The sequence below is a fragment of the Ceratotherium simum genome, chromosome 4 (assembly GCF_057802395.1).
Source record: "Ceratotherium simum simum isolate JZ-2026a chromosome 4, ASM5780239v1, whole genome shotgun sequence".
NCBI classification, from domain to species: domain Eukaryota; kingdom Metazoa; phylum Chordata; class Mammalia; order Perissodactyla; family Rhinocerotidae; genus Ceratotherium; species Ceratotherium simum.
In genome coordinates, this window is record NC_141903.1 from 23,011,649 (window position 1) to 23,034,131 (window position 22,483).

General features: G+C 38.3%; 1 protein-coding gene across 4 annotated transcripts in view; it reads left to right on the forward strand.

The window, feature by feature from the left end:
- GEMIN5 (gem nuclear organelle associated protein 5) overlaps positions 1-22,483 on the forward strand; it is a 39,680-nt gene that overhangs the window by 5,850 nt on the left and 11,347 nt on the right. For 2 of the 4 annotated variants that reach the window (XM_087429504.1, XM_014786147.2), the window contains exons 7-21: positions 892-1,057; positions 1,963-2,175; positions 3,168-3,253; positions 5,952-6,034; positions 7,251-7,387; positions 8,990-9,063; positions 9,727-9,908; positions 12,477-12,616; positions 14,380-14,551; positions 16,583-16,810; positions 18,541-18,654; positions 19,057-19,179; positions 20,677-20,775; positions 21,191-21,328; positions 22,168-22,315. In XM_087429504.1, the coding sequence (XP_087285630.1) occupies positions 892-1,057; positions 1,963-2,175; positions 3,168-3,253; positions 5,952-6,034; positions 7,251-7,387; positions 8,990-9,063; positions 9,727-9,908; positions 12,477-12,616; positions 14,380-14,551; positions 16,583-16,810; positions 18,541-18,654; positions 19,057-19,179; positions 20,677-20,775; positions 21,191-21,328; positions 22,168-22,315 (2,103 nt within the window). The remainder of the gene's footprint in view (positions 1-891; positions 1,058-1,962; positions 2,176-3,167; positions 3,254-5,951; positions 6,035-7,250; positions 7,388-8,989; positions 9,064-9,726; positions 9,909-12,476; positions 12,617-14,379; positions 14,552-16,582; positions 16,811-18,540; positions 18,655-19,056; positions 19,180-20,676; positions 20,776-21,190; positions 21,329-22,167; positions 22,316-22,483) is intronic. The other 2 variants (XM_004428606.3, XM_087429505.1) reach the window with 1 other exon arrangement.

Below are 22,483 nucleotides of genomic sequence, written 5' to 3' on the forward strand. Positions count from 1 at the left end.
ATTTTGTTTTCCTCTCTAGCCTCAGGAGTTCTTAAGCTTCTCTTTCTAGACACAGAAGATAAAGAAATCATTGGCCGAGGCTTGTATTATGATGGGCCATTTGTAATGGAAAAATCATAGGACTAATACTTGTACTGTCTAATAACAGAGTTGTGAAAAGATCAAATAAGTATAACCTGGTGGTTAAGAGTGTGGACTCTGAAGTCAGGCAAAGCTGAATTTCAGAATCAGTCTGTTACTTACCTGCTATGTGTTCATGAGCAAGACCCCTCACTTTCCGAGCTTCAATTAGTTCACCTGTAAAAAATGGAGGTTATAGTATTTCCTATCTCTTAGGATGATTACAGCTATTCATTAAACAAAATTTATTGGGCACCAGTTTCTAGTTGCTTGAGATAATAAGGGAATTTAACAGACAAGGTCCCTGCTTTTAAATGAGGTGATACAGGTAAACATATAAAAATCCCCCCCAAATGTCAGTGATGGCTCTACTCCTCCCACTGCCCCAAAAAAGAGATATTATATCATAAAGCCTTTGGGGCTATGCAAATTATGGTGGCATTTTATAATTAAAGCTGTTAGGGAAATGTGTTCAAAAGGTAGTCCAGCACACTCACATGGTTCAAAAAGAATGACAGTGTATAACAAAGTACCCTTCCCACCTCTGTCTTCTCCAGCGTCTTGGTTCCCGTCCCCATTGGCACTAACTCCTCATTTTTGTGTTTGTTCTTCCAGAGATATGTGTGCATATTTCAGAATGTGCAGTTTTTCTCTCCTTAAAGGAACAATTAACAAATTACTTTGCAACTGAGGGCCCACACTCTCTGGCCCAAAATCACTTGTTTTCAGATTGCTTGTGAAAGAAAACTAATGCTTGTTTTTCCTTCACAGAGGTGAACTGCTGCTGTGGGATCTCACTCAGTCTTGGAGACGGAAATATACCCTCTTTAGTGCTTCATCAGAAGGGCAAAATCATTCAAGAATTGTGTTTAATTTATGTCCTTTACAAACTGAGGATGACAAACAGCTGCTGCTTTCCACATCAATGGATAGAGACGTAAGAACTGCTTATTTTGCCTTCAGCATGGTAGAGCAGTGGTCTATGACTTGCATGGGATTAGAGCACTTTTTCAAACTGTCATTTGGTTCTCACACCCCACCTTGCTCACACCCCACCTGGCCCCTGGTTCCAATTTCAGTCATTGTTATGGATCAGCCCCAAATACATTAGCAGCAGAGAGGTAGGGTAAAGGTGAGGAACCGCCAAGATGCCTTTTTGTTAAAGCAGATCTGATACAGAAGAGCAGATGTATCGGGGAAGGATGTGTGAGATCATCATGCATTGCCTTTAAAATATCCTTGTCTTTAGTTTAGGTAGCCGAATCATCTGCTCTTGGTGAAATCTCTCCAGGAGAGAATTGGCTGTATTTAAGAGTCTGTGATCTTACTGTTTTGTGATCGATCTAGGCTTATTTGTTAGAGTTTGTTTACTCCCAAGCCCCTCTGTTAAACAAGTGACAATTAAGAACTTAGCACTCCTCATCCCCTGGGTATGATAAGATATTTTGCTTTTTGAGATAGCAACTCTGATTTTTCCACTGTCCTGAAGCCAAATTCATCCTTATTAAGAGTTTGCCAAGTGAGGAGATTACCAGTGCTGTAATACAATAGAGTTGTAAGGCTGCTGAACCTGAAAAATGAGAAGCCTGGGCTCTGGTTTATTAATTGTGTGACCCTGAATTCACTTGACATCCCTGGAAATAAATGTATTCTAAGGTCCCTTTGAGCTCTACAATTTGTTACTGATTTTTTTTCCTAAGACGCTTTTTCCATTTCCTACTGGAATCGTTCAATTATGTTATCCTTACCCACTCTCTGAGCCCGTCCTATTTGAAATGTTGATTCTTTTTCCTGTTTCTCTGATCTTTTTTATATTCAGGCCCTAACCCTTAATCTTTTCAGATAAAATGTTGGGACATGGCCACCCTGGAGTGCTGCTGGACCCTGCCTTCCCTTGGGGGGTTTGCCTACAGTCTGGCTTTCTCTCCTGTGGACACGGGCTCTTTGGCCATAGGTGTTGGGGATGGCATGATCCGCGTATGGAATACACTCTCCATAAAGAACAACTATGATGTGAAAAATTTTTGGCAGGGTGTCAAGTCCAAGGTTACAGCGGTAAGGATGCTTTGAGCTTGCTGTGAACTTTTTTTCAAATAAGTAATTGTCTTTTAGAGAATATGTGTTCACTTAAATGAACTCTATTGGCAATCAGGGGCTGTTCAAGGGTATTTCCAATAAAGTTTGAAACTAGGAAAGCAGAAGGACCCTCTCTAACCAAACCCATTATCTCCAAATTCAGAATTTAAAATTAAGGCTTTGTTCAAGTCACCATGTTCTCTAATGGTAAGAAATTAGAAATAACCTGGACGTGCATTCATAGAGGATATAATAAGTTATAATATAACCACATGTTGGAATGTATCAGACTATTAAAAATGATAATGTAGATCTTTCTTTGATGTGGAGAGATGTTAATGATTTGTGGAAAATGCAAATTACAAGAGAGAATACAGATTACAAAATGATATGTATAATTTTTAAATTTTTCTCCAAAGTGATACTTCTGTTGTGGCTATTTAGTCTAAAAACAATAAATGTTTGTGGTTTAAAAAGAAAACCAAACGATACAAAATGTAGAAAGCAAAAAGATTTTCCTACTCCACCCTGCACTCAGTTCTCCCACTTGCATAATCCAGAGAACCACTGTTGACAATCTGTGATGTATCTTTCCAAATTTTTTAAATTATTAATAGAATCATATCTTCTAAATTGTTCAGGAATCTTTTATTCCCACTCAACAGTGTATCTTGCACATCATTTAAATGTTTGAACCTGCTTTTGTTTTTTTTAATTGTATATACTTTAAGTTTATTCACAAAAAATGCCTGGAAAAATACAAAATTGGCAGTGGAGTGTTTTAGATGATGAGATTACAGGTGACTTTTACTTTGTTTTTAATACTTCTTTGTTTCTCTCTTTTAAATAATGAGAATTTGTTATTTTAAAATTAGAAGACACCAAGAGCAAGAAAGTTTTCCATTTGAATGCTTGAAGGATAACCTAAGGATTCCCTTAATAGTGCGTCCCTTTCCTCATATTTTTTGTAGCTGTGCTGGCACCCAACCAAGGAAGGCTGCTTAGCCTTTGGAACTGATGATGGAAAAGTGGGATTGTATGACACCTACTCCAACAAGTAAGAAATAAATGATTCTTATTTAGCCCATTGACCAAAAGGTCAGTGACGGAGTTGGTTGTGAGTTCATAAGCCTGGATGTACATCACAATTGGCCTGGGAAGCATCTTTAATATTCTGGCTCTGAGACTGAGGCTTACAACTTGGAATTTTATTAAAAAAAAATTTTTTTAGCTGATGGTAGTTCAGCCCATCTGACCTGTGGGAACCACTAAAACAAACCATTTGCTTTTGTTTTCCTCAACTGTTTTTTACGAAAGTTGTCAGGCATCCATGACTGTTGAAAGCCTGGTACAAAGAACATCTCTGTACCTTCCATCTTGATTCACCAGTTGTTAACATTTTGCCATACATGCTTTAATCTGTGTGTACTTAAGAAAATTAACAGTAATTCCATAATATGATCTAATATCCAGTCCATATACAGATTTCCTCAGTTGAGCCAAAAATGTTTTTCCTAGCAATTTTTTTTCCAATTGTTTTCAATTAGGGTTCACACATTGCATTTCGTTATGTCTCTGTCGTCTCTGTTATTCTAGAATAGTGCCCCTACTTCCTTCCATAACGTTGCCTTTTCAATTTGTAGGTTCCGGATAAGTTGTTTTGTATAATATTCCACATTTTGGACTTACCTAGTTATTTCTTTCTGGTGACTTCTAATTCATTTCACTATTCCCTGTATTTCCCATAAACCGGAAGTTAAGTCTAGAGCTGTACTGTCCGTTAGAGTAGTCTTTAGCCACAGGGGACTACTGAGATGTGCTGTCAGTGTAAAATACACTCCAGAGTGCAAAGACTTTGTCCCAAAAAAAGAATGTAAAATATCTCAATAATTATTTTATTTTGATTATATTTTAGAACGTAAGACTTTTTATTACTGAGCTAAATAAAATACATTATTAAAATTGAATTTCACTAGTTTCTTCTCCTTCTGTTAATGTGGCCGCTAGAAAGCTTCGAGTTGCATATGTGGCTCGTATTTATGGCTCACATTATAATTCAGTGGGACACAGCTATTTTAGCTTGATTAGATTCCAGACCTGTGCTGCTCACTGTTGGTAGCCACCTGTGGCTATTTATAGTTAATGAATTAAAATTAAATAAAATTAAAAATTCAGTTCCTCCGTCGCATGAGCCACATTTCAAGTGCATAAGGGCCATCTCCAGTGGCTAAGGGCTGCCTTATTGGACAGCAGTGTTCTAGACCAGGGCTTGGAATGCTATGGCCCATGAGAATGGGCCATAAGAATGGTTTTATCTTTTTAAATAATTGAAAAAGAAATCAAAAGAATACTTCGTGACAAGAAAATTAAATAAAATTCGGCTTTTAGTGTTCATAAATACAGTTTTATTGGAACCCAGCCACACTCGTTTGTTTACCTCTTGTCTGAGGCTGCTTTCATATGAGAGCAGAATGGAGTGGCTGTGACGGGAAACCGCATGGCTCACAAAGCCTGAAATATTTACTTTCTGGCCCTTTTCGGGATAAGTTGCCTATCCCTATTTTAGATCGTTCACTTCTAAGTGAGAATCATTTATTATACTGCAGAGCTAACTTTTTATATGCGATTCCTTAAGTACTTATGTATAATCTACATGCAGTTAACTTTTTTCTCCATTTTTAATTCTCAAAAAAAAAAGACTACACTATTTCAAAGAGGTATTTAAGAAAATAAAGTTATATGTTAATTTAAATAGCTGTGTCATCACAAAATTGCTGACTAATTCTATTAAATTAATATCTTCTGGTTATTATAAGCTGAATATTCAAACTAACACCAGAAAAGGTGTGCAGTAGAAGGAAGGGTGTTGCTGGAGATACGTTGTTAGGCATTCAGCCAGTGCTGCTTATTCTGTTTCTTTTAGGCAAAGAAGTTTTGGTTTACTGTCTAGAATGATAATGATAAATGTGTCAGATACATGGAAGTAAATAAGTCAATAGCCAGTTCTGTCTTAGGTTCTGGAATCCTGACATTCTAAAACCATACAAAGAACGTAGTATACATTAAAGGGAATAGCCACACTGCCCTTTACTGACACATCACATATCATTAATCACCACAATAGCCTTAAAAAAATAGCCTTAAGAGCAAGGTTTCTTTAACAAGACAATCAAAACTTTAAAATCTCTCTACTCTAAAATCTTGCCTTAGTTTAAGAATGTGATGTAAATGACAGGGTAAGCCTAAAATGACTTCTGATCTTTTACTTGAATATGAGGTGGCTATCTTTGCATTGTGATAATATACGCTTAGCAGTAACCTTAGTTCTGGGCTGAACAGTTTGCATTTTCTCTCTTATCCTCTTTTTCTCTAGTTGTGATAGCCTTTGCATTGCTATAAAACTGCACTAATATTAGAATATTTCACATTTAAGTGAAGTGGGCAACTCAGGGAGAGATGGGGAAAATGATCCCAAATTGACCAGATGAGTTGCTGGGGTGGGAGGGGGGGAGAACATTTTTTTCTGCGTACAGTATGTTTGGGACTTAGTCATTTTGTTACTAGATATCATTACATGGTATGTTATTTAAGTGTTTGCTTCTTTATAATCAGCTATTTGGAGGAGAGTACTGTTAAATTGTTTTTCTCTAATATCAGTAACTAAGTTTATTATAGGGACCTTTTAGAAAAAGATGGTCTGTTTTCCACTATGCTTTTTCGTTTAAATCTTTGTTTGTAATCCCCTTTCCCCCAAGACCTCCACAGATTTCTAGCACATATCATAAGAAGACTGTGTACACTTTAGCCTGGGGGCCACCAGTACCCCCCTTGTCACTCGGTAAGTGTCTGAACCATTCTCTAACAAATGTGAGAGAATTCTCTTTCTTTCAGTTTAATCCTAGGATATTCAAGCTGGAAAGAGTCATGAATATTGTAGAGAAGTGACTGCTTATGCGGGCTGCTAAGCTCCCAGGGGTCCATGAGGGCAGTCATGGTGGGTGATAAGTCAGAAACTATTTACCCATAATAAGCCTCCCCAAACTCTAACTAAAGCATTATGTGGTCTCTTTGAGCTGAATTTTCTCATCATGCATGTAGTTATCTCATGCTGAGTCCTGATACCCAGTCGAATGATTTTCACTAAAATTCGATATCACTTTTTAATTTTATCAGAATTAGAATGTTATTTCACTGTATTAATGGAGTAATCATCATCTGTTTTCACCTACAGTTAAAGCAAACTTAGAATTTCTTGATCTCTTCTTGCCTTTAATTGTATTCTAACCCTTTCCCTCTTCTAGTCCCTCAGCCTTGTCTTTCTTTTTCTTATTCCTAAAGTGATAGGTCTTTCAGAATATCTTTTAAAATGAGTGTGTTCAGCAAAGTCTTTGGTAAACTTTCCTTAACCATCTATAATGAATGAAACATCTGTAAATTTCCATAGTAATTGCATTACATGGAGAGGATAGTGTAAGTCGTCAGAACTCAAGCAGCATTGCTATTGTAGTTCATTCATTCATTCAGCAGTGTTTACTGGATCCTTGATTTGTTCCACACATAGTTCTAGCAGTGGTGAAAATAAAACTTGCCCTTAGAGAAACACACCAGAACCACTATTTGCTTCTTAAAAACCAACAAGAGGATTACTGTTATACTAAAGAAAGCAAGAGGATAGCTCCTTATACTTAGTCATAGGAAGTCCATATATTTAAATACCCAAAGAGTAGAGTACATATTTCTAGAAGAAAAAGTAAATTCTCAGCGACATTGAGAACATGTTTTCTGATCTCAGCTTTGGCACCCCTAGTATTTTGAATGGCAGAAGAACGTTTGAGACAAATATGTTGCATTATAAATATTAATGTAGAGTTAGTATACCTTTTTTACTTCTGCTCCCAACAACTGTGTTCAGATGCAAAGAATGGTGACTTATTTCAGTGTATTAATATAATCTTTTAAAACAACTCATAGTATGATATGTTTGTACTATAGCAACAAATAGTTAAGCTGGTGAAGTGCAAAACCGATAAGCTGTCTTTTCTTATCTCATATAGGAGGAGAAGGAGACAGACCTTCTCTCACTCTATACAGCTGTGGAGGGGAAGGGATTGTCTTACAGCATAACCCCTGGAAGCTTAGTGGAGAGGCCTTTGACATCAACAAACTCATCAGGGACACCAATTCAATCAAAGTAAGTTCTTACGGTCTAAAGTCTTCTCTTGATCTGTACATCTTCTTGGTTTCCCATCTCGCATAATCAATGCCACTATCAAGGATATCAAGAGATATCCTTGATGCTCAGTCAGATTTCTTAGATGTTCTTAAAGGGCTCAGTGAATTTGTGAGTTAAAACATATCTTAGAAGTCTTTATCCTTGAGTAAAGCAAGGTACTTAACCAAAAAAAAAAAATGTTTGGTCTCAATTGCAATGGTGATTTATTATAAACTTTCAGATCTTGGATATAAAACATCGTTTTCAGGCCAGCCACTTCCTTCAGAGTGAGGCCTTGGTAAAAATAACTATATAATGGTGTCCAAGTACAGCTGCAAAGTATTTTGGTCACAACAGATTGTCATTTTGTTTTTAATTTTTTTTGTGAAATAATTACAGATTTACACAAAAGCTCCAAAAATAATACAAACAATTCCCTTATATCCTTGACCCAGATTCCCACATTTAATCACATTTGTTTTACCATTCTATCAATATATCTGTATGCTGGAACTGTCTGTTTTTTTTGTGTGTGTGTGAGAAGATCAGCCCTGTGCTAACATCTGCCAATCCTCCTCTTTTTTTGCTGAGGAAGACTGGCCCTAGACTAACATCCGTGCCCATCTTCCTCCACTTTATATGGGATGCCGCCACAGCATGGCTTGGCAAGCAGTGCGTCGGTGCACGCCCGGAATCCAAACCAGCGAACCCCGGGCCGCCACAGCAGAGCGCGCGCACTTAACCGCTTGTGCCACCAGGCCGGCCCCTGGAACTGTCTTTTGAAGTGAAACCATAAATGTTGAGATTTCCTTACTCTTTCAAATGAGCATTTTTTTATTGTTGCTCGTTATTTTTATATGGGTAGCATAAAAATAACATTTAATCGTAAGTTGAATTATTTTTATTGACTATATTCCTTCATATATTATCTGAACATTACATTCAGCAATGAATAAAAGAGACAAAATTCCTTTTCCTAATGAGTTTTTAGTTTTGTGGCAGTTGAATATATGGATCAGAAACTCATACAAGGAGTTTGGGCTGGAAATAGAAATTTGGAATCCCGTCACATAAATGGCAGCTGAAGAAGCTGTGGGCATGTATGAGGTGTAAAGAAAGAAGTAAGGAAAGAAGGCCCAGGTGGCCTTGGGGAACACCAACATATGGAGTTAGGAAAAAAGTGATTCTGGAAAAGAACCAAGGGATAGGAAGAAAACAAGGGCAGTGTGTATGGCTTTGTTAAGGAGACCATGACCCTCATGTCAAAGCCAGTGGACATATTTCATTCTTTATTGTGGGATAAAAATCATTTTAATAAAGTTCATTTCACAAGGTGTTAGACATGGTAGATATTTAGTATTTACTGGCCTCTTTTTCGTCCCCATTAGGAAATTATAATTAGAATACTTGCTCTTAGTAACTCCTTGGCTAATTATGTAGATTATTTACAAGAATGGCTGTTGTATAATTAGAACATTTTTAAACTCCAGGGATTTTTTTTTCTCACGCTGTCATCACTGATTTGTGAGTATATGGAAAGAACAATGTTTTTAGTCAAGATTGGTTTGTTTTGCTTTCTAGTACAAATTGCCTGTACACACAGAGATCAGCTGGAAAGCAGATGGCAAAATCATGGCTCTTGGCAATGAAGATGGGTATGTGTTTGTTTCTTTAAAAAAAAAACAACTTTGTAATTGCACATATATTTGATCACAAGCTGGCTAATGCCATCTGCAATGTTAGTTGGGGAAGCCCAGTTGTATCTGATATTCTGATTTATCTTTGATATCCTTGAATGATCTAGGAGCTCTCTGCATCTTTGAGAACTGCAAAATAAGTTGGATATTTTCAGTCCATAGACTGTTTGCCTACTCTGTGTTTTGACTATTTTACGCTTCACAAAATGCTCATCTTCTGCATTGAACTGCCTAAATCTCCCTTCCTTTTTTTTTAAAGTCAGTCCAGGCAGAAATGCTTTTTAGGCCTCACCATGCCCTTTCCAATGTTGATTATAGTAACATAGTCCTACTTTAGCCATTTGTTCATCACTTCTTCTACTTTCTCTCTAGCACTATTTATTACAAGAGCCTGATAAACACAACTTTCCAGAGATTGTTGGGATTTTTTAAAGCTGAATATACTTGTTGGAGAGAACAACGTTTTGTACCTAGTTCTTTGTAAGAGAGTGACCTTTGCAGTGATAAGTAGAGTTCTTCTATTCTGTTTCACCTTTCCTTGACTGATGGAATGAGGAGATATGTATTTGCATTGGACCATAATTTGATCATCCATCTTTCTTGGTGTGTTTCTTATTCCAGATCGATAGAAATATTTCAGGTTCCCAACTTGAAATTGATCTGCACCATTCAGCAGCATCACAAGCTTGTGAATACCATTAGTTGGCACCATGAGCATGGCAGCCAGCCAGAGCTGAGCTATCTGATGGCCTCTGGGTCCAACAACGCTGTCATTTATGTGCACAACCTGAAGACTGTCATAGGTAACTTTGGTTTCTTCCACACTGAGGGTGATATCATGTGTTCAGCTACTTTCCATTCCAATCTTTGTACCTCTTTACTTTCTTTTTAGTATTAAAATAAATGTTGTTTTTTTTTCTGCTTTCAAAACTAATACATTCATCTTATTTAAAATATCCTTTCAAACATCAGAAAAATGTTAACTGAGAACATGAAGTTCCTCCCGTAATCCCATCCCTCGTAATAACAGTGTTACCAGTTTGCTGCATGTTTTCTCCGGATTTTTAAAGTATTTATTAACCTACATATGTGTGTGTATGTATGGGTTTGCACTTCTATATACTTGTGTGAGAGAATCTTCTGTACTTAGCTAAAAAGAAATCACCATATATATAAATACTGTTTGCAATTTTTCTTCTCTAAATTTACAATATATATCTTGGACATAATTTTATGTCAGTACATAAAGATCTGTCTTACTGCTATTAACAGATATCTGTTCATTCCATTATATGGACATACATACCATATTTATCCATTCCCTTCTTGATATTTAAATTAATTTAAATACCAGTTTTTACAATTTAAGTAGTATTAGAGTGAACGCCCTTGTATGTATATCTTCATGAAGCTGAATAAGGACTTTTCTTACATAAAATTTCTGGAAGTGGAATTGCTAGGTAAAGGGATGTGGACATTAAAAATGTATAGTTATGGGCCGCCTGGTGGCGCAGCGGTTAAGTGCACGCGCTCTGCTGTGGTGGCCCGAGGTTCGCAGGTTCGGATCCCTGGTGCGCACCAACGCACTGCTTGGCAGGCCATGCTGTGGCGGCGTCCCATATAAAGTAGAGGAAGATGGGCACGGATGTTAGCTCAGGGCCAGTCTTCCTCAGCAAAAAGAGAAGGATTGTTGTGGATGTTAGCTCAGGGCTGATCTTCCTCACAAAAAAAAAAAAAATGTATAGTTAATTCTAGCTATTGCTAAGTGGCTCTCTGAAAAGACTGCCAGTTTATATTCCCTCCCGCAGTGTTTGAGTATTTTACACACACAACACCCACCCCATTCCCATGTTTGATTGCATCTAATTCTCACATAGGTTTTGTTATCCTCATTTTCCTGATGATTAAATTGAGGCCCAGAGAGGTTACTAATTTCCTTAAATCTCACAGCTAGTGTATGATAGAGCCTAGATTCAAGCCCACACTGTCTCACTGCAGAACCTGCATGTGTTCTGGTAAGTACTGTACCCTTCCTGGTAGGTTCATCTTTTTCATATGTGTATGACTTATTCCATAGTCTTAAACTTCTTTGAACGCCCTTCAGCGCCTAGAAGAACCACAGTAAGTGGTCAGAAGAGCCATTTTTTTTTTAATATAAAGGAAGCAGATTGCTTTTTTCCTAATATGAAGGAATTATAATCTGACACTAAGCTGGCTCCAGAGTGCTGCAATGTGTGTGCTGTCAGCCATAGTGAAAATAGCTGACATTTTTAATTTCTCTAGACCTAGTTTCCAGTGGTTTGCTTAGAATCCTTATTTGTAACAAACAAAAAAATTGATTCTAGCAATGGCTCTCCCAAGTTAAAAGCAATATGGAAGAAGTATTAAAATGTAGACATCTTTCTAATAAAAATAGTAGGCAGTGTGTGACTAATGAGCATGTGTTAGAAAGCTTATCCTGGTCCTTATTATTATTGGGATTCCAAATTAAACATCCACTTTGGCAAAGGGCATTAACTTAATTCTTAATAGCAATGCAGATCTTCATCTCTCATGACACTACCATCCTAGTTTGTTTGAATCAATTTCATTTTATTTTTACCTTCTTATTTTTAAATAACTCAGATTTAGAAGCAAGTTGCAAGAATAGTACAAAGAACACCCATATACTTTTTCACAGATTCAACAGCTTTTAACATTTTGTCACATTTGCTTTGTGTGTGTGTGTGTATACATATTTTTTCCAAACTGTTTGTATTGCATGCATCATGCCGCCATATCCCTTAATATTTGTGTATTTTAAAGAATCATGATGTTCCCTTACATAACCACGTTTCCATTATCAACTTCAGTTAATTTAACAATATGTAATTATTTAGTCCACCATCCATATTCTAGTTGTGTCAGTTGATCCTATAATGTCCTTTATATCTGGAACAGTTTCTCAGCCTTTTTTTTTAATCTTACATGATGTTTTTGAAGAATACTGGCCAGTTGTTTTGTAGATGTCCCCTCAATTTGGGTTGGTCTGGTGTTTTCTCATGATTAGATTCAGATGACACATTTCTAGCTAGATTGAAATGTGCCAACCCAAAATCATGTGTAAGTGATGATATGTCCTCCTTGTTATCACATCCAGAGGTATGATTTTCATTTTGATGGCTTTTAGAAAGAAAGAATGATAGCTAACACTTCTTGCAGTAAGCCCATGTTCCAGGCACTGTGGGTGTGCCACACTCTTAATCACTACACAGTATTGCCTGCTGAAAATCACCTAGATGGCAGTCTTGACTCTTGCCATGTTAACACCCTCCTCTGTGTCCTTTTTTTGTTGTTATTGGTAGAAATGACATCTTGCCCTTGTCTTTTAGAGAGCAATCCTGAATCTCCAGTGACCATTACAGAACCCTACCGGACACTCTCAGCGCACACAGCCAAGATTACCAGTCTGGTGTGGAGCCCACATCATGATGGAAGGCTGGTGTCTGCTTCCTACGATGGAACAGCTCAGGTACTATTGTGTCCTTGATTCTGTGGGCTCTTCACTGTGTCCTCCAAGTTAAACTCTTTGCTCTTTTTCCCCAGTTGTGTATGTTTTCTTTCCTTCACTATGGTCTTCTAAAGAATGGGATTTTCTGAGCTCTAGAAGACATTTTAGTTTTATTCCACATATCTGGGCCCTTGGCAGGCTAAGATTGGGGTTTTTTTACTTAAATGAAAGGGAAAGTTTGATAGGAACTAGCTAAATTCTAATATATTTTTTAAGATTTTATTCTGACTTATTGTCAGTATGATGGACTAAATTGATGTGAAAAGTACTCACTCCTGTTCAAACACAGAAATGGTGGCTATATATCATGAAAAGAATTTTTAATAATAAATTGGTAAGTCAGAAATTTCCAAGTTCTAAAAAATAAAGAGGAGATGCCAAGCCAGAGCTATGAGATAGGAGTTTCAGATATCAGAACCAGAACAGAACTCAGGAAATGGGAATCTGACGTCTGTGATGGATGTCTGTCTCAGTGTTGAGCTGTAACTGAGCAGTCTGCATTAAGCTGAGAGCTATGAAGGGCTGCCTTCTGTGAAACGGAGGCTGGAGTAATTCAAGAAACAGCAAAGAAATTGATCATTTGCCCAGGGACCCAAGGACAAAAGAATCACCTGTGAGAAATTAGAACCCTAAGCATGCACCATACATGCAGTGTGGGCTCTGAATTAGAATTCTCTTCATGACATCAGAAGCCCCAGCCCAAAAAATAACATACAGGGGCCGGCCCTGTGGCCGACTCGTTCAAGTCCTGTGCGCTCCGCTTCAGCAGCCAGGGCTTGCAGGTTCAGATCCCGGGCGCAGACCTCCCCTCATCAGCCACGCTGTGGAGGCAACCCACATACAAAATAGAGGAAGATTGCACAGATGTTATCTCAGGGCTAATCTTTCTCAAGCAAAAAGAAACAAAAAGAGGAAGATTAGCAACGGACGTGAGCTCATAGAGAATCTTCCTCACTTAAAATAAAATAAAAAATAACATACAGGAGCCAGCCCAGTAGTCTAGTGGTTAAGTTCCCACGCTCCCCTTAGGCGGTCCAGGGTTCGCAGGTTTGGATACCAGGCGCAGACCTTCGGGCTGCTTATCAAGCCATGCTGTGGCAGGCATCCCACATATAAAGTAGAGGAAGATGGGCATGGATGTCAGCCCAGGGCCAATCTTCCTCAGCGAAAAAAGCAGGATTGGCAACAGATGTTAGCTCAGGGCTAATCTTCCTCACCAAAAAAAAATAAATAAATAACATACAGTACTCGTTCAGGACAGTGAAGTCCACAGGGCAGCATTAGAAGCTCACTCAAAATTATCCCCATAGGAATGCCTCTACATCCCATAACACATAAGCCTCCCCCACAGGAAATAGCACTCTCTGAAATTGAACTCCTCAGAGAAAATCAGAAATCACAAGAGGAACTAAGAGTACACAGATTAAAAAAAAATTTTTTTTTAACTTATACGTCCAATACAATAGAATACAGTCATGTGTTGCTTAATTACAGGGCTGCATTCTGAGAAATGTGTCATTAGGCGATTCTGTCATTGTGCAAACATCATAGGGTGCACTTACACAATCGAGATGGTGTAGCCTACTACACACCTAGGCTATATGGTACTAATCTTATGGGATCACCGTCGTATGTGCAGTCTGTCCTTTACCAAAATGTCATTATGCAGCTCCTGAACTGTAACTAGCAATTTGTCTATTCTGTCATGTGACTTTTGGTTTTAGGTGTGGGATACTCTCCAGGAAGAGCCTCTGTGCAATTTCCGAGGACACCGGGGTCGACTGCTTTGTGTGGCATGGTCACCATTGGATCCAGACTGCATCTACTCAGGGGCAGATGACTTCTGTGTGTATAAATGGCTCACTTCCATGCAAGAACATTCCCGGCCTCCGCAAGGTCAGGCAGAACTTGGAGCCCATAAATGCTTACCTAAGTCCCTTTCTCCATTCCACAGTAATTGCATTGATCAGGGTCAAGCAAGGAAGATATTCATGCATGGTGGCAGTGACAGTATGGTGGGGTTTGGAGCCTAAGCAAGGATGGGGGAGGCCTCAGGACAACACCCAAGTAGTAAACGAGTACACCTAGCACCCAGGTTTCTAAGTATCATTCTCCATTAAAAGGGACCAACCAGGGCTTCTTAGAGAAATGGCTAATTCCAGATTGGGACAGAAAAAAATATAAGATTAGCATGGAACATCATCTTATGCCACAAAGAAAGAAAGTGATCAAAGAAGTGAGATAGATCAAAAGGACAAAGAAGCTAGCTTGTGGGGGCTCCCACTAACCAAATCTGAGACAATCTGAACTAGAAAATAATTAACAGGAGAATTCCACTTCTGGCTATGAAAGATGAACTGGTACCAGACTTGCCCACCTGGCATAAACAACTAGAAAACTAAACAATATATTAAACAACTAGAAATGTACCCAAAGAAATGAAATGATATATCCACATAAAGACTTGTAAAAGAATGCTGATAGCAGCTTTGTCTCTATCCCCATAAACTGGAAAGAACCCAGATGTCCATCAGCTGGTAAATAAACTGCTATATCCCTACAGTGGAATTCTACTCCACGATATAAAGAAACTAACTACTGATAAACACAACAAGATGGATGAATCTCAAAAAACATTATGCTGAGCAAAAAGACCACATACAGTATGAAATATATGTATTGTATATAATATGAAATTCTAAAACAAGCAAAACTAAAACTATAGTGACAGCTGGTTGCCTGGGGCTCAGGAAGGGGGTGCATCTTGCTACAAAGAGACGTGAGGGAACGTTTTGCGATAATGGAAATATATTTTATTTGTGACTCCTTACATGACTATACATTTGTCAAAACTCTCAAAGTATTAAAAAGTGGATATATTTTATTGTATTAAATTATACCTCAAAGGTGACTTAAAAGCAAAGGATAAAAACTTTAAAACTGGAAAAGTAAATAAGTAACCATAATGGATTAAAACATAAAATAGGAATCCATGAGTCCATACTGATAAAATAAATGAATGTCTAAATAAATGGGGAGAAACAAAAGCTCTTCTTTACAGTAGAATGCCAACTAATAAATGTAGAATGAATGGTGGAATTAGAAAATTGCCAATCATCATAGTAGCAATCTTTAGTCAAGAAACATCAATGGATACTAAAACTAGTGGATATGTATACTTACTAATTACGAAGGGAAAACAGTTTTTCAGGGAGAAACCTGCAAGACACCCCTTAATCAAATTATCAAAGTAAACAACCAAATCATGAAATAAATGGAAATAATGTGCTACGTCGTAGGTTGCACCGACATGAACACAGCGTCGCTTCTGTGTGTTCCAGCCGAAAAATGCACAACCTAGATCTAATCATGAAAAACATCAGGCAAACCCAAATTGAGGGAGATTCGACAAAATAACTGTCTGTAATCTTTAAAAGTTTCAAATCATGAAAATCAAGGGAAAGCGGAGCCTGTTCCAAGCTGAAGGACACGAGAGAGACCTCACCAGCAAGGCTGTTGTATAATCCTGGATTGGTTCCTTTTGCTGTTCCACACATTCTTAGTACACTTGGCAGAGCTTGAATGAAGTGTGTGGAGTAAACGGTAGTAACGTATCGATGTTAATTTTCTGGTTTTAGGTTGTGCTGTGGTGATATAGGAGAATGTTCTTGTTTGTAGGATACACACTAAATTATTGAGGGGTAATTTGGGCATCGTATTTATGATTTAGTAAAATCCCAAAAGGGTTTGGTTTGGTTTGGCTAACATTTTGATAATATAACTCTAAAAATTCATTGGGAAGGAAAGGAAAGGGTAAGAATGCTATCAAAAAGAAGAGTAATAAGGTTTTGGATATTATCTCCTAAAGTGCTTTTAACCAAGAATATATATTTTAGTTTATCCTTTTCTTAATTGCAATTCCCGTAGGTAAGAAAAGTATTGAATTAGAGAAAAAAAGGCTCTCTCAACCTAAACCGAAGCCCAAAAAGAAGAAAAAGCCCACCTCGAGAGTGCCCGTAAAGCAGGAATTATGTGACAGGAATGAAGAGGAGAGCGTAAGGGAGAGCTCAGGACCTGTTGAGAATGGCGTGTCTGACCAGGAGGTTGAGGAGGAAGCCCAGGAGCCAGAGTTACCGTGTGGGGTCACCTCAGTGGGTATGTGGTTGAATGTCATGTTTCACTTACTCTCTAGGACTTCATAGTCATGACCAGCAAACTAAGCCAGGTCCTATTCTCTGCCTCTGACCTGTTTTCCCAATGCCTTAACTTAGGTTGTATCTTTGATGCCCTTAGAAACTGCATCTTTAGAAAGATTTTTGCAAGCCTCTAAAATACTTGAAACACCTTTAAAGTGTTAAAGGGGATCTAGTGGATGACTGGGATGGAGATAGTGAAGTCCTTTAGAGAAGACTTCCTGCCAGCTTGGGCAGGGAAAGACTATGGGATAGATATACAGAGGATAGATATACATAGACACTTATATGGGAAAGTTTTAACAATATGATGTCATCAGCCTGGGTTATGAAAGAAGCTGCTGTCCCTTGCCAAGGTCTGACTTAGAAGCCACCACCAATCTGCAAACTTGCAGGTTCTCCCCCTTCCTTGAGTTTGTGCCTGGTTTTTTTTCTGGAAAAAATGTATGAATGGTGACTAGGTTCTTCAGGTCTGCTAAGCCATAGTGGCAGTTCTAAGATTTCTCACAAAACAGTTTTTCAGAGTTGCATCATTAATTTCTAAAATTGCAGTCTATCTCTAGTTTGAAGGGAAAAAATCAGTGGATAAAATTTTAGCACTTTAAATCTTTTGTATGTTTACCTTAAAGCTCTGGTGCCTATTACCTGGTAAATGAATGATTAAATAGCAAACAGTATAAATAGAAGCAGTGACACATGTTTAATTCTAAAACAGAATATTTTGATTTGACAGAATTAAAATGGGCAAAATACATAGTACAGAGGCATCCCTGACCCCCTGCATCCCAAGAGATAGCTGTTGGACCCATAGTTTGGACAAATAAAAAGCTACAAGCTTACAGATTTGTTTTTTAGGCTAATCAAAATACCTTTTTATCACAAAATGGCTGCATAAAATGTCCTTTACCCCTTAGATCAACAGCTGTTTGTTTTTTTTTAATTCACAGTTGTATCTGCTCAAGATTGTAACTTTGTACCACATACCCTTAATATTTTCTATTGGTAAAGTTATTCCTTGTTTGTGTAATTAAATATGCAAGTAGTACTTGTCACCTAAATATGTGAGAAGTCCTTTGTCACCTGAGCCAAGTTTAGGAACTCCTGGGCCTATGGTATAACACTGTGGAGGCTAGAAGCTTATAACTTTTCCTTAGATCTATAAGTCAGAGTTCTAATTAATAAGTTTAACAGATTCCTAGAATAGTTTGTGAGGTGGGGAAGGGGAGACCACCCATGCTTCCTTTCCAAAGTATTTATCTCATATTTTGGGTAATAGATAAAATCGCACCATTAAGCCTGGCATAGCTCTTAATATTTTTTGTGTGTGAGGAAGATCAGCCCTGAGCTAACATCCATGCCAACCCTCCTCTTTTTGCTGAGGGAGACCGGCCCTGAGCTAACATCTATTGCCAATCCTCCTCCTTTTTTTTTCCTCCTTTTTCTCCCCAAAGCCCCAGTAGATAGTTGTATGTCATAGTTGCACATCCTTCTAGTTGCTGTATGTGGGACGCCACCTCAGCATGGTGGGAGAAGCGGTGCGTCGGTGCGCGCCCGGATCTGAACCCGGGCTGCCAGTAGCGGAGCGCGCACACTTAACCACTAAGCCACAGGGCCAGCCCCCTTAATTTTTAAAAAGAATTGGATTCTACATTGTTCTTATCTGAACTTTTTTCTTTTTCCTCCATGATGTAGTTTCTAGAGAACCAGTTATCTCCACTCCAGTTTCTTTAGGTTTTGAAAAGTCAAACGTCACCATTAATAACAAAGTCACTTTACCAAAAAAGGAGCCACCTAAAGAGAAGCCAGGTTGGTATCTCATAATTAAACTATTTTGTTAAAGCATCCTCAAATATTACATGCACCTGAAAACTTGAAAGTGCATGGTTTTTGGTTTCTTTACGTTTTAAATATTTTTAAATGTTTTGATTATGTTTCAATTTAGGGTCATGCTTTTAAACATGTTTTTAGTACTTGATGAAGTGTCATTTTGCAGTTGTTGATGCTGCTTCATGAGTGTTCACAAGGACATGTTTGTGTGTGTTGGGAACACTGCCCCCAGCTAATTTAATTTGTAAAGCTTCTTCATGAGTGGGAACTTTCTCTGCCCAGCAGTACCTCTCCAGGAGGTTACATTCACACGATGGGCGTTCAGTGTTGTGTTTCTGATCAGCTCTTCTTCAGACGATGTGTACTTTTATTACATTTCAGAAGCTGTAACCAAGAAGCGAAAAGCTCGTTCCATGCTTCCTCTGAGTACAAGCCTGGACCACAGGTCCAAAGAGGAGCTTCATCGGGACTGTTTGGTATTAGCAACTGCAAAACACTCCAAAGGTACAAAAATACACTTCCTTGGCCCATCCGTAGTCTTCTGGGAACTGGCACATAAGAGGTGCTTGTTTTATTTGTTGAATGAGTGAGCAAACAAATGTCCAAAATTATTGTATTTCTACTTCTCTAACTCTCCCTCTCCCCACACACCGCTGCCCAGCTGCCCCGTTCTGACCCACTGTCAGCACTCCCCAATGCCTTGAGATGTAATGCTCCGCTGTTACTGTTGTAAATCGAGTTGTTACCAGCCATCTGTTTGCCAGAATTGCTGTGATGACTTAAATATTGCAGCACAAATCTTCTCCTTCAACTGTTCTTCCCCAGTAATCAGTATCTTCATGTAGGAAAAAAATATTTGCTTATTGGAAATATACCCATAATATGGCAGTTCCTTTAAAAAAAATTGATGCAAGTTTTTGTTTATAGAAGGATTTTTGGTTTAAATTTTTCAAAGCCCTCATCTAATGTGCATTATTTTGATATTTGAGCAACTTTTTTTTTTTTAATTTTGAGTATTATGTGTTGAAGAGGGATGCACATGATAAAATGAAATTCAAACAGTATAAAAAGAAAGGAAATCTCCCTCCCACCCCTGACACCCACTCCTCCATTTCTCCCCCAAGGTCACACTATTACCAGTTTCTTCTCTCTCCAGAGATATTTTAGGCTCTTATCATATATATAGCCCTCCTTTTGGAATTTTATGATGACTTCCTATAACTTATACATTTAACCATATAGTTTTACATTATTTCCTTTATTGGAAAATTACTCAGTTAACTTATTTAAAAACAGAATGAATATTGAATCCCTTTGTGGTAGATCCTAGTGAACGTTAAGGACATTTCTTGTTTGTTTGTTTTTTTTTACTGTATTTAAATACACGTGGAATTTTGGGTTGGCTTTTACTTTTTTTTTTTTTTTTTTTTTTTTTGAGGAAGATCAGCCCTGAGCTAACATCCATGCTAATCCTCCTCTTTTTGCTGAGGAAGACTGGCTCTGAGCTAACATCCATTGCCAATCCTCCTCCTTTTTTTTTTTTCCCTAAAGCCCCAGTAGATAGTTGTATGCCACAGTTGCACATCCTTCTAGTTACTGTATGTGGGACGTGGCCCCAGCATGGCTGGAGAAGCGGTACGTCGGTGCATGCCCAGGATCCGAACCCCGGCCACCAGTAGCGGAGCACGCGCACTTAACCGCTAAGCCACGGGGCCGGCCCCATGGGTTGGCTTTTTACGTTCTCTTTTTTTCCAAATCTTTCTTTGAGCAAACTGCAAACAATTGCCTCATTGGATTTTTCTAAGGCTGAGCTTAACAGACTGGAAGTATTTTCATATTTTGCTACCTTGGTAACAGGCAGGGGTCTCTGTTAGGGTAAACAAGGGCACAAGATTCTTTTTCCCTGTCTGAAATGGTTCTGGACATATATTGGGAAGTAATTGGACAGAAAACAGTAACCTCTGTAATAACTTCATCTGATTTTTTTGTCTTTTGAATTAGCAGAGCTAAATGAGGATGTGTCTGCCGATCTTGAGGAAAGATTTCACCTGGGGCTTTTCACGGACAGGGCTACCCTGTACAGAATGATTGAGGTTGAAGGTGAGGCAAGTCCAGTCAACAGAATCCCATCCATCTTTATGCTCCCCTAACACTTTGTACATTACCTGTTTTATGGCTGCCATCCTGTGGCATCGTAATGGTTGGTTTTACATGTTAGCTAACTGGGTTTCGAGCTCCCCAGTTTGCATATTCACATACACCCTTTGCGTCTGTCACAGGACCTAAACATACACTGTTCACTCTGAGTGACTGAGTACAAGTGAAAGTGGGTGGATGGACACGTGACTGATAGGAGCCCCATTATGAACACTCTGGGAAGTGACTTACCTATCAGCGAGTGACAACATATTCTAGGAGTTTGCTCCTCTCTTTCATCCTATCTTTCTTTTTCTAGAAGTCAGTGCAGACAGATGTTTCCGAAATATCTTGCAAACATAATCTCTCCTCTAAACAGGAAAAGGTCACTTGGAAAATGGCCACCCAGAGTTATTTCACCAGCTAATGCTTTGGAAAGGAGATCTAAAAGGTGTTCTCCAGACTGCAGCAGAAAGAGGGGAGCTGACAGACAATCTCGTGGCTATGGCACCAGTCGGTATGTTCTTTTCAACAAAAGCTCTGTCATCTCTAGGATACATCCACTAAAGATGGACATTGTCTTGAAGGACAGTTTGGCCATGTCTAGTAAAATTTTAAATGCACATACCCTTTGATTCAGCAATTCTGATTGTAGAAATTTAGCTGTACTCACACATGCAAAATGACAGATAGACATGGACTATCACCGTAGCAGTATTTGTAATAGCAAAAGATCACAAGAACCTCTATGTCCATCAGTAAGAGACTGGTTAAATCTTGTACATCTATACAGTAGAAACGCCTACAGACAGCCAAAGAATGAGGTAGTTCAGTGCATTCTGATATGGAATAGAACTCCAAGGAATAGTAAGTGAAAAGAATCAAAGTGTAAATGCACAACAGAATATTTAATACTCTTATCATTTATATTTATACATGTGTGGTTGTGTATTCGTAGACTATTTCCAAAGGTTTCAAAATAAACTGGTAATAACAGGAAACATAACATTATCAACACCCTGGAAGCTTCTTTCATGCTCCGTTTCAGTCACTGTGTCCCCACACCCCAGCAAGAATAACCACTATCCGGACTTCCATACTCTTTTATACCTTTTGGATTTTGTACTATTTTGTGTGTATTACATAATCAAGCAGTTTATGTTTCAAAGTAATGTGTATAGAAAGACATAGATGAAGCAGATGATTTGTAATGGCAGTTGAATTAATATCTAAATGTTCTGCTTAATGCAGTGACAAAAAACAAGGCATTTTCAACCCAAATGTAAATTTACATGCTTATTTTTTTCTTAAACCTGCTTCTTATTTAACCACAATCTTTCTTTTTTTTTTATTTAGCTGGCTACCACGTGTGGGTGTGGGCCGTGGAAGCTTTTGCCAAACAGCTGTGTTTTCAGGATCAGTATGTTAAGGCTGCCTCTCATCTACTTTCTATCCACAAAGTGTATGAAGCCGTGGAGCTGCTCAAGTCAAACCATTTCTACAGGTCTGTATGACCTTACAGCTGAAGCAATAGTTGGATATAACGTGAAAATAATCTCTTAACAGCTCTGCTTCCTGATAACCAGTATAAAACCTTTATTGTAATTAAACATCTCAAATGTACAGAAACATTTACACTAGCTTAACCAACATCAATGCACCCACCACCTAT